At 37.9% G+C, this 15112-nt stretch overlaps 2 protein-coding genes across 2 annotated transcripts; both read left to right on the forward strand.

Moving 5' to 3' along the window:
• Positions 1 to 5452: 5452 nt before the first annotated feature.
• LOC146909870 (uncharacterized) lies at positions 5453 to 7585 on the forward strand. The gene has a single exon (XM_085729381.1). It carries the CDS (start codon positions 5453 to 5455, stop codon positions 7583 to 7585), a length of 2133 nt encoding a protein of 710 aa, XP_085585507.1.
• Positions 7586 to 7626: 41 nt separating this feature from the next.
• LOC146909871 (uncharacterized) lies at positions 7627 to 8418 on the forward strand. The gene has a single exon (XM_085729382.1). It carries the CDS (start codon positions 7627 to 7629, stop codon positions 8416 to 8418), a length of 792 nt encoding a protein of 263 aa, XP_085585508.1.
• The last annotated feature ends 6694 nt before the right edge of the window (positions 8419 to 15112 follow it).

The following is a 15112-nucleotide window of genomic DNA, read 5'->3' on the forward strand; positions in this document are numbered from 1 at the left end:
TTTCACATAATATTTCTGATTCGTTTTAATCTGCTTTGTTGTTTTTAATCGTCTCATTTTACGTTAATTTTCAATTTACTTTTTCGATTCAATTTTAGTGTTAGTTTTCATTTTAGTCCGCGCACTTTCGTTATTTACATTTTAATCCCTTTTAAGTTTGTTAGAGTCCAAGTGTCATGTGTCCAAATGTTATTGGCCTTTAAAAGTTTGTTACAAGTCAAGTCCATGTGGCATTTCCTCATTGGTCCAAGCATCCCTTTCATCACCTATATAAGTCAAAGCCTTGGACAATTCATCATTCAATCATTTTTACACAAAAATCACAAAAGTTCATAATTTATTTTTTTTCTCTCAATTTTCCCTCTCTTCTAACAACTTTCCTCCACCACTTTCAACCACCCTAACTAACTTTCTCATCCTCTATCTCCACCCTAACAAACTCTAACCACCTTCAACCACCACCTTCAACCTCCACAACCACCATAACCGCCTCCAAAACCACCATAACAACCTCAAAACCTCCACAAATTCATCCCCAATTCACAAATCAATCCAAAAAACGAACAAACAACACGGATTCAGGTCTGAAACGCACTCATCATCATTATTCAAACCGAATCCAGCATCAATCGCAGATCAAAATTGCAAAGAAGAAGATTGGAGGTGTGGAAAGAAGCAGATTCAAAGTTGAATTTCCAACAGCAGCAAGAACACGAACCACAAGTCGAATTCGAATTAAGCTGATTCACAAAGCAAGGGATCCAGAATCGAGCTCAGGGTCGACAAAAACGGAATTAGCACTGAACCTATACCAATCCGATACAACAACAACCACGAACCAGTGTAGATTCGAATCGCAAGAAGGTGAAAGACGAGACGGAAATTGAACGAGATCGGAACGGTAACGGCTTCTTTCAAACTGTATCAGCACCGTCGAAGGAGAGAATTGGCAATCTGCAAATCAAGCTTCTTCTATCATCGTGTTCTATCTATCTTCGCCGGTCTCAAGGTTCATGATATTGAGCTAGCTTCACGCGCCGTTCTTCCAAGGTCTTATGTTGTGGATGTACGGGGAGGGAGCTTCGAGGTGTTTGATAAGTGTAAACGGAAGGTAGTGGTGACGGCGAATCCGACGGTGATGGTGGATGCATCTGCGAAGGATCATCTTGGCGGGGATAAGGAGTTAGAAACGGAGTAGAGAAGCTAAAGAGAGAGCAGAATTGCTGGGACGAATGAATGGGGATTCATCTCACGTTTTGCGAATTTTCGATGATGACGCACAAGCAAGGCATTCAGTTCGTAATTCTTCCAAGGAACTGGAAAACGCACGCTAATGCACTTGGGGAAGCTATCTTTTCTTCAATCCATGGTCAAAAGGACCGCTTGAAGGTCTTAGAAAAATCAAATGATGCTAGTAGTACCAAAATTGGTGGATCTACCTTTGATTGTTGTGGGCCTGGGCTTTGTTCTCAATCATTGCTATTTCTTTGATATCTGCACACTACTTCTTACCAAGTAGACCTCTGTTTGCCTCAAAATTGCTCGGTAAAATTTCTAACATTTTTTTTAGTTATTTTTCTTGATGTTTCTGTTAATTCTTGATGTGTCTTGCGTGTCAAAATTGCTAAGAAAAAATATATGTGTAGAACGTAGTTGATATTGCTACTCCTTTTTTCGGTTCTTGATAAATGTTTTTGTTAAAATGTAGATAAAAATTCTATATGATTTGTTCCTTTTAATTGTTTCTTGATCATTTTTAGGATTGAATATCGTTCTTGAAAACGTAAAAAATGTGTGTACTATCTTTTGTTAGTTTCAATTTTCTTTGCAAGTTTGTTAATAATGATTCTTTTTTACTTGCACTTTGTTTGATTTTCTTGCCTATAAAAAAACGCTCCAAAAAAATAGGTTTCTTGCCTTGTAAATTTGTTCTATCTTTTACTTGTGATTTGGTTAATTTTTCTTGCACTCGAAAATAATTCTAAATGAATGTTGTGATGGAACTTTTCTACCCTATGCTTTGATACTTTTCTTGCCTTAAAAATACTTCAAATATGTGCTTAATTGCAATTTTCTTGTCCTATGACTTGGCTGAAATTCTTGCTTCCAAGATGTGTGAAATGCCATGTGTGAATTTGCCTCTTGTATGTTCTATGTTTCTATGCTTTTCACCATCTCAAAATACCTAAAAATTCTATGTGATTGTGTATACTTCTAGTGTATTTTGTTAGTTTTCTTTACCATTTCTTTTATGCAATATTTCCATCATTTCATGCATTTTTGTTCACTAACCCCTTTACTTCCATCTTGTGCCTTTAGCTTTATTTTCCTTGCCATTTAAATTTTCATGCAAAGGTTTAGAATGTAAAGACTTAGGAATCTTGTATTTTACTTTCATGCTATTCACTTTTCTTGCAAGACCATAGAATGTAATTAGGGCCAATGATGTAAAGGACAATGGACTCTAATAATGTACACCGACACAAGCACCGACACATACACACACATCACTTTAGATATATAGCTAGAATATGCATGTTTAGATGTATGTTTAGGATTGTATGTTTAGATGAATACCTAGGACTTATACTTAGAAAAAACCAATTTTCCAAACAAATGTGAACAACTTCACTCAAACATTTTTCATAATAAACCTTGGGGTCAAAACCCCATTGAATTTTCCTTTTATTTTCTTAATCAAATTTCAACAAATTTTAATCATACTTTGACTTGTTTTTGCAAAATAACTAATTCAACTTCACAATTTTACAATCTTATGCCCTTGAGGCCTCTCTCTTATTCTTCAAATTCCAATTTTTCAAACTTAAAATCAACCAACAAAAACAAAAACATTTTTTGAGAGAGAACTACGGTGGATTTGATCCCTTAATCGGGTACGTAGGCAAGGAACCAAATTCCTTCAATTCAAATAAAATAAAAATCCAAACACTTTCTTCTCCCTCAAATTCTTCACTTAGAAAACTCTTAGGTATAAATATCATTTTTTCAAATAGCATTTAAAAATAAAGCGCGCGCGTAGAAATTAAAGACGGTTCCTATAGGTTACTATAGTCGTTATGGGTGCCTAACACCGTCCCGTAGCGAAAACAACTCCCGGACCTCGATTCTCAAGGGTTTTGCTTAATTTTTCCCTTCCCAAGAAAAAATAAGATATCACCGGTTTAAAAGGTTCAAACGTAATCAATGTTTGACACCCGAAAACCAAGATAAAACAGCCACCAAAGACCAAAATTGAATTAAAAATAGCATTAAAGAGAAAGACATCCAAAAACTAAATTTTTAGATAAAAAAAACCAAACAAATGGCATCCGAACATTACTAAAATAGTTCATCATAATGCTAAGACTTAGACTACAAAGGGAGACTACATATGTAGCATACACTGAGTTGGATCATCATATTAGGTTAAAGGCAATCACGCAAGTGAGATTGACATCATATCTTAACTTAAAATGTCAAATAAGCATTTATTGTTCAACTCAGCATAAAACATCTACAGTTTTCTATTTCCAGATCCCGCCAAAGATCAAAATTGAAATGTTTTGAAATAATAGAGGTTGAATAAAAAAAATAGCACATCCAAGAAATAAAATTTAAGACATAAATTGACACCACTCTAATTCACCAAAAAATCTTAAGGCATTATGTATATGAGTCTTCTCACTTATATTTTTCTCACCATCTAATCTTGAATCCAATATAGAATATAAACTCACATATGACACATTAGCATATCTCTCTCAAGTGTGGGACTCTTCGCATTTGTGATTTGTTGACATAGACAAGTAATATCATATTGGATCACTACATGGTAAAACATGTGGGTTGATGGTGGTTTCATGGATGAAGGTTTATATTTCTTTCTTACAAGAAAGGAGAGAAAACAAATTATAAATAGAATGAAGATGGAAAAAGAATTTTAAGAAGAAAGAAATGATCAGAAATCTTCTTTATTATACTCATTTAAAAAAAACATTACATAATTGTAAATGTCTAATAAACATGTATTTTGTCAACTCAACATAACATTCATGCAATTTTCCATTGTCACATGCACTAAAGACAAAAAAATAAAGGAATTTGAAATAATAAATCCAAAAACTAAAAAAACAGTTCATCATAATGTTGTGACTTCTGGTTGATTCTACATTGAATTTGATCATCACATTAGACGAACAGATACCACAAAAGTGAGATTGACATCACATCTCCACACTAAACCTTAAGGCATTAGGTATATGAATTCAACGGTTACTCTTGCAGCCAATGCGAAACTTAACTCACACTTAACACATTAACATTTATTCCTTAAGTACGAGACTCTCTGCATCTACGGTCTACCATCATGAACCAATGCTACTTCCCCACAAAGTTGAATCGGGTTATGATATCATCGTCGGACCTTCTAAGGGAATCAACATTGGTATGGGTCGACTCATTGGATAAAGAGCAACCATGCAAGTGTAAGAGTTTGTTCAACTTCCACTGCTCTATTCAATGTTAGACCGTAACTGACACTTGATAAATCACAACATATTCTCGCCTCAAGTACGGAGAAATTCTAGCCCGTGCTTGGCACGGGTCCACATACTAGTTTACCACAATTCAAGGAGGCGTGGCTGAAAAATAGGAAGTGGACAAATAAATCATGCAATTAAAACTTGCCACATGTGTCTTGAAAAATTCTTGATGCTATTTTTCTAGATAAATAACATTTTGCTTAAGCATTACGCTTGATTTTTTGAGCAGTGCTATTAAAGGGAAAGAATTGTTCCCGAAAGCTTCACGAGTTTTTTTTAGACCAATCAAATCATGTTACTGCCGGAATTCACGCAGATGGTGGGGTTAAAATTTCAAAACATTCAACAAAGGTAGTGGAACTTTTGCTTGCAATACCATCCGTGAAATGGGTTTTCGCCGTGTTAAGCATTAACCTTATTTTTTAACAATCCTATTTTTCGAGAGACATTTTGTCCTGAATTTCTAGGGAAAACCAATTATCCAATTTAATTCTTTTTTGACCACAAATTAAGGGAGGTGGTGGAACATAAAAAAAAAAAAAAAAAAAAAAAAAAAATTCACGGGGAAGAAAAAAATGAGAGGCTTTAGAGAGAGAGAGAGCAACGGCTACTCTAGGGCTTACCTAGGGCAACCGCGCCGGAGCTTTTCACCGGCGGAGAGGATCACTGGGGGGGCTAGGGGGCCAGCCAGGGTGGCAGAAATTGGGGGGGATAGGGGAGATTGGCATGTGGTGAGATCAAGAAAGAGGAAAGCGACGCAACCGGAAGCGGGAAGATGGGACAGGTCAGTGGCATCGGAACAGCGTGGAGGAAGGGTTCAGGTAAGGGTTAGGGATCAGCGAGCATATGCAGAAGTTGGTAGAGGATTTGACAAAGGCACTAGGGTTTCCAATGTTCATGGTGAAAACTATATGGCTGTTAGTCGCGACGTGATACAGGTTCAGAATGCTCAACATTTTGCAAATTCGGATGTGAACGGTGGTAAAGTCTCTTTCTATTTCACAAATTTTCCTGACTTTACACCGTTGTTTCAACTCCGTCAAGCTTTCGAAGTTTGCGGTATTTTATCAGACGTTTACATTGCTCGAAAGAGAAACATTAGGGGGCAGACCTACGGTTTTTTACGGTTTCTGAATGTAAGGAACAGAGACAAACTGGCCATTGCTTTAAATAATGTTTGGATAGGTCAAAGCCGCATCTGGGCTCGTGAGGCACGCTTTGATAGATTTGCTTCGGACTCTGAGGTTTTTACTGGTGAAGGGAGAAGGCAGGAGGGAGAAGGAAGGGTTGTGGTGAGAGTGAGGGGTGAGGGAGTAAAAAATATTAGGGTGGGGAAGCAAACAGGTGAGGGAGAAAAGAAGAAAGGGTCATTGGAAGAGGTGAGGGAGGCTGGAAATGTAGGATTAACGGTGGCGAGGGTGGAGGAGGTAGCCGTGCCGGGTGTGGTTAGGGAGGGAGAAGGTGGTTCAGTTGTGTTGAGGAAGGAGGAACCGAAAGTTATTCAAACAAATAGGAAGGAGGAGGCGCAAGGGGTTGGTAAGGTTCAGCCGGGAGTAAAGATTTTTGATAAGAAGCATCACGACACGGGGCGTTTCATACCAAAATACTCATCGGTGTTAGCAGACCGCACCTGGGCAACGTCCGGCATGGTTGCTTCTGTGATTGTGGACGATTCGACATTGGCACTACAACAAAAGGTAAATGATGCTGGTTTTATTAATGTGATGGTAACTCCCATGGGCGGTGATAGGGTGTTTTTGTTTTGTAATGACGGGAAAGATATTTGGCATGTGTTTAATGACGCACTTCATTTTTTCGGTATGTTATTTAATAAATTGCATATGTGGTCGATGGAGGATGTTAAGTATGAGCGGGGTGCATGGGTTAGAGTTTATGGAGTACCTATTCATGCATGGAACGAAGAATTTTTTAAATTATGTGTGATGGATGTTGGAAGGTATGTTCGGGCAGACACTTGTACGGTGGATAAAGCTAGGATTGACTTTGCACGTATTCTTATATCTACGCCTCAGTTAGAGATATTGAATACGTCTTTTGACTTTATGGTAGACGGAAGCTTGTTTAGTATTAAGTTGGTGGAGGAGTGGGGGTGGAATTTAGGGGAGGATGCTTTTTTGTCGGAGGAAGAAATTGAATCTAGACCGGAAGCATTACATCATTCAAATTTTGCGAACGGTTTGGATGAAGTTCAAGGGGAGTGGGAGCTGGATGATCTGGTGAATGATTTGCACAAGGAATGGAGTGCTCATGAAGGGAGGAAGGATGGCAGACTTTGTGAAGAAGTTGAGGTGCTTAGCGTTAAGAAGGATGTTACTACTGAGTCATGCAAGAAACAGAAATCTGCAGCAATAGAAAGAGTTCAGGAACCTGCTATGCCAATGGTCGGTTCTGCTGTCATCAAGAATTTCAATGAAGTGCAGCAGCATACAGTCCAGTCTCGGCCTCAACAAAGTGGTCCGTGGAGTCTTGAGTGGCTACCTAGGTTGGCAAAAGGTGTAGATGAGTTTGCATCAACTTCCCATGGGGTTGCTGTGACTGATCAGCTTCCTGAGGTCCAGAGTCAGCAAGCTGATCCTACTGCAACTAAACAGCACGACAAAAAGAAGTTTTCTAAGAAATTAAAGCACTCAGCTGGGTTTGTTAAAAGAGTAGCTCGCATGTCATCCGGTGAAAGAAAGGAAATTTTAAAAATTTTAAAGAAGCAAGATAGGAAACGGAATGCACGCAAAGAATCGAATCCGTCAAAGGTAGCGATTAATCCTGTGTCTGAGTCCTCCAAGAATTCTACTTCTTCTGTTAATAAGGATTTGGAAAATTGGGTGATTTTACATGAAAAAACGGAAGTGGTGAAGGAGGATGTTAAGGCGATTGGTTGGGTTATTGGGTTGAGTTACAACGGTGATCCCAATAATAGTTTTAATGTGTTATCTAAGGAAGGAAGGCGAGCTTGGAGGGCGGCTGGTGGGTGTGAGTTACAAGGAGAGAGTGTTGAAGGGGGGCGGTCCAATGGTGATGTGTGCTGATCGGAGAGGTGTTGGAGGAGTGGGGGTGGAGTGTGGCACCAATGAAAGTTATTTCTTATAATGTGAGGGGTTTAGGAGGAGCGGAGAAGAGGGCGGAGGTCCGTCGGCTGGTTCAAGAGAAAAATCCTTATGTGTTATGTATTCAAGAATCAAAGCTTAGCTATGTAGATGATGCTTTGATAAAATCAATTTGGGGAGATGAATCGTACGGTTATTCTTTTCAGCCATCTGTCGGTGCTTCAGGAGGTATGATTACGGTGTGGAATAATTCTTTAATTGAAGTTTGGTCCTCTTCAAGTTTTGCACATGTACTTGTTATTACCGGAAGGGTTATTCTTTCTGGAGAAATTATTGTTATTATCAATGTATACGCCCCATGTGATCCGTTGGCTAAATCAAGCATGTGGGAGCGGCTCAATTCCTTTGTTACTAGTAATGCCGAGTTGTGTGTTTGTCTTTGTGGGGATTTTAATTCGGTTCGGTGCTTGGAGGAACGTAAGGGAAGGGGTTTAGTGTTCAGACAGACGGAAGCAGACATGTTTAATACATTTATTACAGATACTTTGCTGATTGATTTACCTTTATGTGGCCGGCTTTTTACATGGTATCGAGGTGATGGTATTTCCATGAGCAGACTTGACCGTTTTTTGTTGTCTGAAAAGTGGTGTGAGGTGTGGCCTAATTGTATACAGGTCGCGTATCAACGCGGTCTATCTGATCATGTCCCTTTGTTGTTAATGGTTGATGAAGCCAATTGGGGTCCGCGGCCCTTACGGATGCTAAAGTGCTGGGCAGATTTCCCAGGGTACAGTGACTTTGTGAATCATCAGTGACGGTCCTTTGATGTACAAGGGTGGGGCGGTTATGTTTTGAAACATAAATTAAAAATGATGAAAACAAATTTAAAGGAGTGGCACCATCGTCATACTCAGAATTTGGAGGGTAAGATTTTGTCAGTTAAAAGCCGCATTTCATTTTTTGATGATAAAGCAGAAACAAACACGTTGTTAGAGGAGGAAGTGAAGGAGTTACAAGATTTATCAGTCAACTTGCATTCATTATCTCGGGCTCATTGTAGTATCAATTGGCAGAAATCTCGTTTGACATGGTTACAAGAAGGTGATGAAAATTCAAAATTCTTTCATGGAGTTATGTCAAGCCGTCGTCGACGAAATAATATTAATGTGGTCAAAGTAAATGGTGTCAATGTCCAAGGGGTGCATAACGTCCGAGCTGCAGTTTTCAACCACTTTGCCAACCATTTTCGATCTCAGAATGTAATTCGACCAGGAGTAGCTGCACTACCGTTCCGCAAATTATCAATTTTTGAAGCCGGTAATTTGATCAAACCTTTTTCGGTAGAGGAGGTAAAGCAGGCGGTTTGGGACTGTGCCAACTTTAAGAGCCCGGGGCCGGATGGTGTTAACCTTGGATTCATAAAACAATTTTGGGACTTGGTGAAAGATGATTTTATGAGATTTATTGTGGAATTTCACAGAAATGGGAAATTGACGAAAGGCGTGAATGCAACTTTTATCGCTTTGATTCCTAAGGTGAACAGCCCTCAACACTTAAATGATTTTAGGCCAATATCTCTTGTCGGATGTATGTATAAGGTGCTTGCAAAAGTGTTGGCGAATAGACTACGAGGCGTTCTTGGTAGTGTGATATCTGATTCCCAATCTGCTTTTGTAAAAGGGAAGCAAATTCTAGATGGAATTCTTATTGCCAATGAAGTTGTTGATGAAGCGAGGCGTCTTAACAAGGAACTTCTTTTGTTCAAAGTTGACTTCGAAAAGGCTTATGACTCGGTGGACCTAAATTATCTTGATTCCGTTATGAGTAATATGAACTTTCCAACTTTGTGGCGTAAGTGGATATCTGAATGTGTGGGTACGGCAACAGCCTCGATTCTGGTTAATGGCAGCCCTACTGATGAGTTCAAGTTAGAGAGGGGTCTTCGTCAGGGTGACCCTCTATCACCGTTTCTATTCTTGATGGCAGCCGAAGGTTTTAACATCTTGATGAAAGCTATGGTAGAAGCGCAACTCTACAATGGTTATGGTGTGGGCCGAGAAGGAGAGGTGCGACTTACTCATCTACAGTTCGCTGATGATACCCTCATTTTAGGTGAGAAGAGTTGGTTAAATGTGCGTTCTATGCGTGCGGTTTTGCTTCTGTTTGAGGAAATGTCTGGTTTAAAGGTCAATTTCAATAAAAGCATGCTTACTGGTGTTAATATTAATGAGTCGTGGTTGGCTGAGGCGGCATTGGTTATGAATTGCAGAAGGGGGTCCATCCCGTTTGTGTATTTGGGACTTCCGATTGGTGGGGATCCTAGAAAATTGAATTTTTGGAAACCTGTGGTTGATCGTATAGTTTCTCGCTTATCATCTTGGAATAATAGGTTCTTGTCTTCTGGAGGCCGTTTGATACTGCTGAAATCTGTCCTGTCTTCGCTTCCGGTTTACTTTCTTTCCTTTTTCAAGGCTCCTGCAGGTATAATCTCTCTTATCGAATCTATTTTTAAAAGATTTTTTTGGGGTGGGAGTGAGGAAAATAAAAAAATTGCTTGGATTAAGTGGGATGATATTTGTGTCCCTAAGGAGGTTGGAGGTTTGGGGGTTAGGAGATTAAGAGAGTTTAATTTTTCTTTGTTGGGGAAGTGGTGCTGGAGGATGCTGACGGAGAAAGAGGGCCTTTGGTATCGTGTTTTAAAAGCACGTTACGGTGAGGAGGGTGGTCGGTTGATGGAGGGGGATAGACATAGCTCGTCCTGGTGGAGGATGGTGTGTGGTGTTCGTGGGGGGGCTGGTGAGGGAGTAGGGAATTGGTTTGATGGGAACATTAGGAGGGTGGTGGGAGATGGACGTGGTACTTTGTTTTGGTATGATCATTGGGTAGGGGAATCGCCTTTGAGGTCAAAATACCCTAGGCTCTTTGATCTTGCTGTTAATAAGGATTGGTCGGTGGCGGATATGGAGAGAGAGGGGTGGGACGAAGGAGGAGGGGGATGGGTATGGCGTCGACGTTTGTTTGCATGGGAGGAGGAGAGTGTGAGGGAGTGTGCATTATTATTACAAAATTTTGTTTTACAGGTCAATGTTGCTGATAAATGGAAGTGGACTCTTGATACGGTTCATGGATATTCGGTGCGAGAGGCCTATCGCTTTGTTACTAGCTTTAGAGATCAATCGGCGAGGAGTTGTGTCGACAATGTTTGGCATAGGCACATACCGCGAAAAGTGTCTTTGTTTGTATGGCGTCTTCTTCGCGATCGTCTTCCGACACGAGACAATTTGTTACGAAGAAATATAGTCCAGGCAAATGATTCTTTGTGCGTGATTGGCTGTGACGTTGTGGAAACAGCATGTCACTTGTTTTTATCTTGCGCAAATTATTGTATTGTATGGTCATTGATTTCGGAATGGTTAGGCTTGGCTTTGGTACATCATAATGATTTACAACAACATTACCATCAGTTTTGTTATATGGCGGGACTTCCTCGGAGTACTCATGCTTATTTTACAGGTATTTGGTATGCCTCTGTTTGGGTGATATGGAAAGACCGAAACAATAGAATATTCCAAAACGAGGCATCGCATTCTCTTGTTCTTTTGGAGAAAATTAAACGCAATTCATTTCTATGGATGAAAGCAAGGAACATGTCTTTCAATTATTGTTTTTATGACTGGTGGAAACATCCGCTCCTTTGTATGGGAATGCACCAGTAATTGTTATTTTTTTGGTTACTTTGAGGGTGTCTTCCTTTTTGTGGCACCTAGTACTTTGTAAATTGTTAGCAGTGATTCACTTTTTGCACGACTTGTGCAGGGTGTTTCATGTGCAATGTTAATATATCGCATTTTAGCTTGTGCAAAAAAAAAATTTTGAAAAAATAGAGACACATTTCCTCGTGAAACTCTCGGGACAATAAATGTCATGAGACATAGCAATTTGCTTTATTTTTTTTTTCCTCTTGAAATGATTCCGGCAATTTTTGGGCATGTGGACCTTTTTTAAAAACAAAAATCACTTCTTTTTTTAGAATATAAAATTACTTTTAGGCTTTTAATTTTTTTTTCCTCTTGAAAATGATTCCGGCAATTTTTGGGCATGTGGACCTTTTTTAAAAACAAAATTCACTTCTTTTTTTAGAATATAAAATTACTTTTAGGCTTTTAAAATTGTTCATGCACCACGAAATGACTTAAATACCTAGTGGCCATATAAATTTGTTCACTTCATTCCAAAGATAACAAGGTCTAACGTACTCTAAACTGCACTCTAAACAAAAATATCATATTTGAAGAGAAATTGAGAAATGTTAGGGTCACACCTATCAATACTCTCTTTTAACACATCCAATAAGAATTGATCATGTGTCCCACTTTTTTATTTCAATTAACCTAAAACCTGCTCAGCCTATTTCTAAACATTTTGATTTTTTTTAATAATTTAATTTAACAATTGGAGAGAAAAAGAGAAGAAGAACTCTACGATTCTTCAATTAACAAATCCAACATAGCAGTTAACAAATGTTGACGTGCAAACAGTCTCCGATTCTTCAAACATAGATGCTTGTGAAGTTGTTGTTACTAATGGGTTTGAGTTGGTGGTTTGTTTCAGTGAGATTCTATCAAAGGAAATCAACGATTTCACCCAAATGGACCAGTAATATTTTCTTCGAAGAGGTTTTCCAACTATGTTTTCCTTCCCCGTTGAAATTGAAATCTAAAACAAACCCACTAAAAATTACCAAACTCAAATTGTTATAGAAGTGGAACCTTATGTTTTTCGAATTATAATTTTCTTCTCCGTGCTTGAATCTTTACATGTTGATATATACTTTAATTTTAGGGTTGTAGTGAAAGTGAAGATCTCAGGTTTGATGAGCATGATGTTTAATCCTATGCAAATGAGGTGTTGGAACTAAACAGACATGGAAAAGGGGAGAGATGGTGTGGTTATGTTTTTTGGTAGTGAGATGGTGTGGTTATGTTTGAAACAGGTTGAGCAGGTTTCAAAAGTTAATTGAAATAAAAAAGTGGAAGACATGGTCAATTCTTATTGGATGTGTTAAAAGAGAGTGTTAATAGGTGTGACCCTAACATTTCTCTTATTTGAATATCCTTATGTCAAAAAACAACTATAAAATATTTGAATTGCTAAGTAAGTAATTAGCATGAGTAAAAAAAGAGAGGAAGTAATCAGAAATTCAATTCATTTTTAGGAGGCCATTAACTCAATATATGGACAGACTAAAACATCATAGTTTAGAGATCATGGCATATCCATTTTTTTACGTGGCTCCACCTCTCATTCACAAGATTTTCGCTGCTTCTAGAATTTGGATTTAATCTTCTTTCCAGATTATTGAAGTGACACCAAAACTAATGTACTCCCTCCGTCCCGGAATAACTGACTCATTTTCTAAAAAAAAGTGTCCCAAAATAACTGACTCATTTCAATTTTCAATAGAACTTTCATCATTTCCAATACAATATAACACTAAATAATACTACTTTTATCATTCCCAATGCAATATATTCCACTTTCCCCTTTATTTATACACTTTTCTTAATCTGTGTGAAAAACCAAAGTAGGTCAATTATACCGGGACGGAGGTAGTAGTTTTTTTCTTTGAACTTTTCTGTAACTCTGTTCTGGTTGTCATTTTTTCATTCTTAGCTCTATTTATAAGTCAACGGTAGAGTCAAATTCAGCAAATTTTACTTAATATGATGATGATAATTTCTAATCATCTGCTGCAGTTTACAGAAAGATTTACTTTCATTACTCAGGCCTGCCTCGTTTATTTTCAGATGCAAGTTCAGACATTTCATTTGTACATATAGATAGATAGGGCATGGACTAGTTCATGATACTACAGGTGTTAAGAGTTTAATATGAATACTCAATGAAACAGAGTGCTCTTTTAATGGTAATGCTTTATTTCTTTTCGTGGTCGACAGTGGATACCCTGCATGATGATTTTATCCTTTGTTACTGTTTCAGAAAGACATTTAGATACCTAGAATAAGGCGTTTTAGTTCATTTCAATCATTTTTTTTTGTTACCAAAATCAAGGAATTGTAGACGTAACTCATCTTTTGTAATGGATTTACGTAGAAATTGGTAACATGGCAATATGACATTTTTTTCCATGAGTCAAAATCCTCTCCATTTGTTATGGATAATGTTATTTGGTGATAAATAGACAAAAAAAATGTACAGTGGATTCAATCACTAAATGGGTCTCACCACTATTAATTATCTGAGAATTGCTAGGGTCACACTCCCTAACACACTTTTTGACACACTCCAATAAAAATTAGACACATCACCTCTTTATTTAATTCCTTTCACCTGCAACCGGTACAAAACAAGTTGTTTAACATTTTGTTTTTTTTCACCTTCTTCCTGGACTGGCTTTTTTTCTTTTTTTTTTTTTTTTTTGTGCCGATGGTGGTGCTAGAGACATCAACAACAAGATCCTCCATCTTAAAAAGTAACTGCACCGACCTAAGAAGACCATTTTTTATTTGCTTCAATTTGTGGTACCTTATGCACCCTTTTCAAGCAGACCCAATATTGTTTCCTTCATTGAAGACCCATGGAAAAATGTCATCATCCTCAATTTGGTACCCATGATTTCAATAACATGTTTCAATGCTCACCCTTACCAGATTCACCAAGATTCATCTTTTTCTTTCATTTTGTAATTACTCAAATTGAGAAGAGGGGTTGTTGTCAGAAATTGAAACTGAAGTGAATTAGAACGGGAGAGGGAGGGTATTGAAATTGAGAACAAGAATGGGGAAGAAATGGAACAAAATGGAACGATGATGATGGCTCACTATCACAACAATATGGTATCTCTCTGCAAAATTACAAATTACAGGAGAAAGACGATGAAAAAAAAAACTGCACAATTTTTTTGTTAAAGTTTAGTAACTTGAACAGCCTGTAACCAGTAAAAAGAATAAAAAAGAGTGGTGATGTGGCTAATTTTAATTGGAGTATGTTAAAAGGGTGTGTTAGAGGATGTGACCCTAGCATTCTTCTAATTATTTTTCTAATTTTACTGTGTTTTTATCTTTCCAAATGACAGAAATGGAGAGGATCTTAACGCCGTTAAGTGCTCTTCACGGCATCTCTTTCTAACTGGAATTCTTGATGTGACCGTAGCATTCTTCTAATTATTTTTCTAATTTTACTATGTCTTTATCTTTCCAAATGGCAGAAATGGAGAGGATCTTAACGTTGTTAAGTGCTCTTCACGACATCTCTTTCTAACTGGAATTCCATTGCACATTAATTAAGTGAATGAAAAATGCTAAATATAGAAGATTTTTATCCCGAAGGCATTCTTTCTATCTACACCATGCCTCTCTCTTGTCCAAAACTTTTCTGTTCCATTTTCTTAATTTTACTTCTCAATTTTCATCTCTCTTCAACACCTCACCATCCATTTCCTCTTCTTCACTAAACACTCGTCAAGTATTTCACTATAAAGCTACCATT

The sequence above is a fragment of the Medicago sativa genome, chromosome 7 (assembly GCF_051527215.1).
Source record: "Medicago sativa cultivar Bolivia chromosome 7, Bolivia_mono, whole genome shotgun sequence".
Taxonomy (NCBI): Eukaryota; Viridiplantae; Streptophyta; class Magnoliopsida; order Fabales; family Fabaceae; genus Medicago; species Medicago sativa.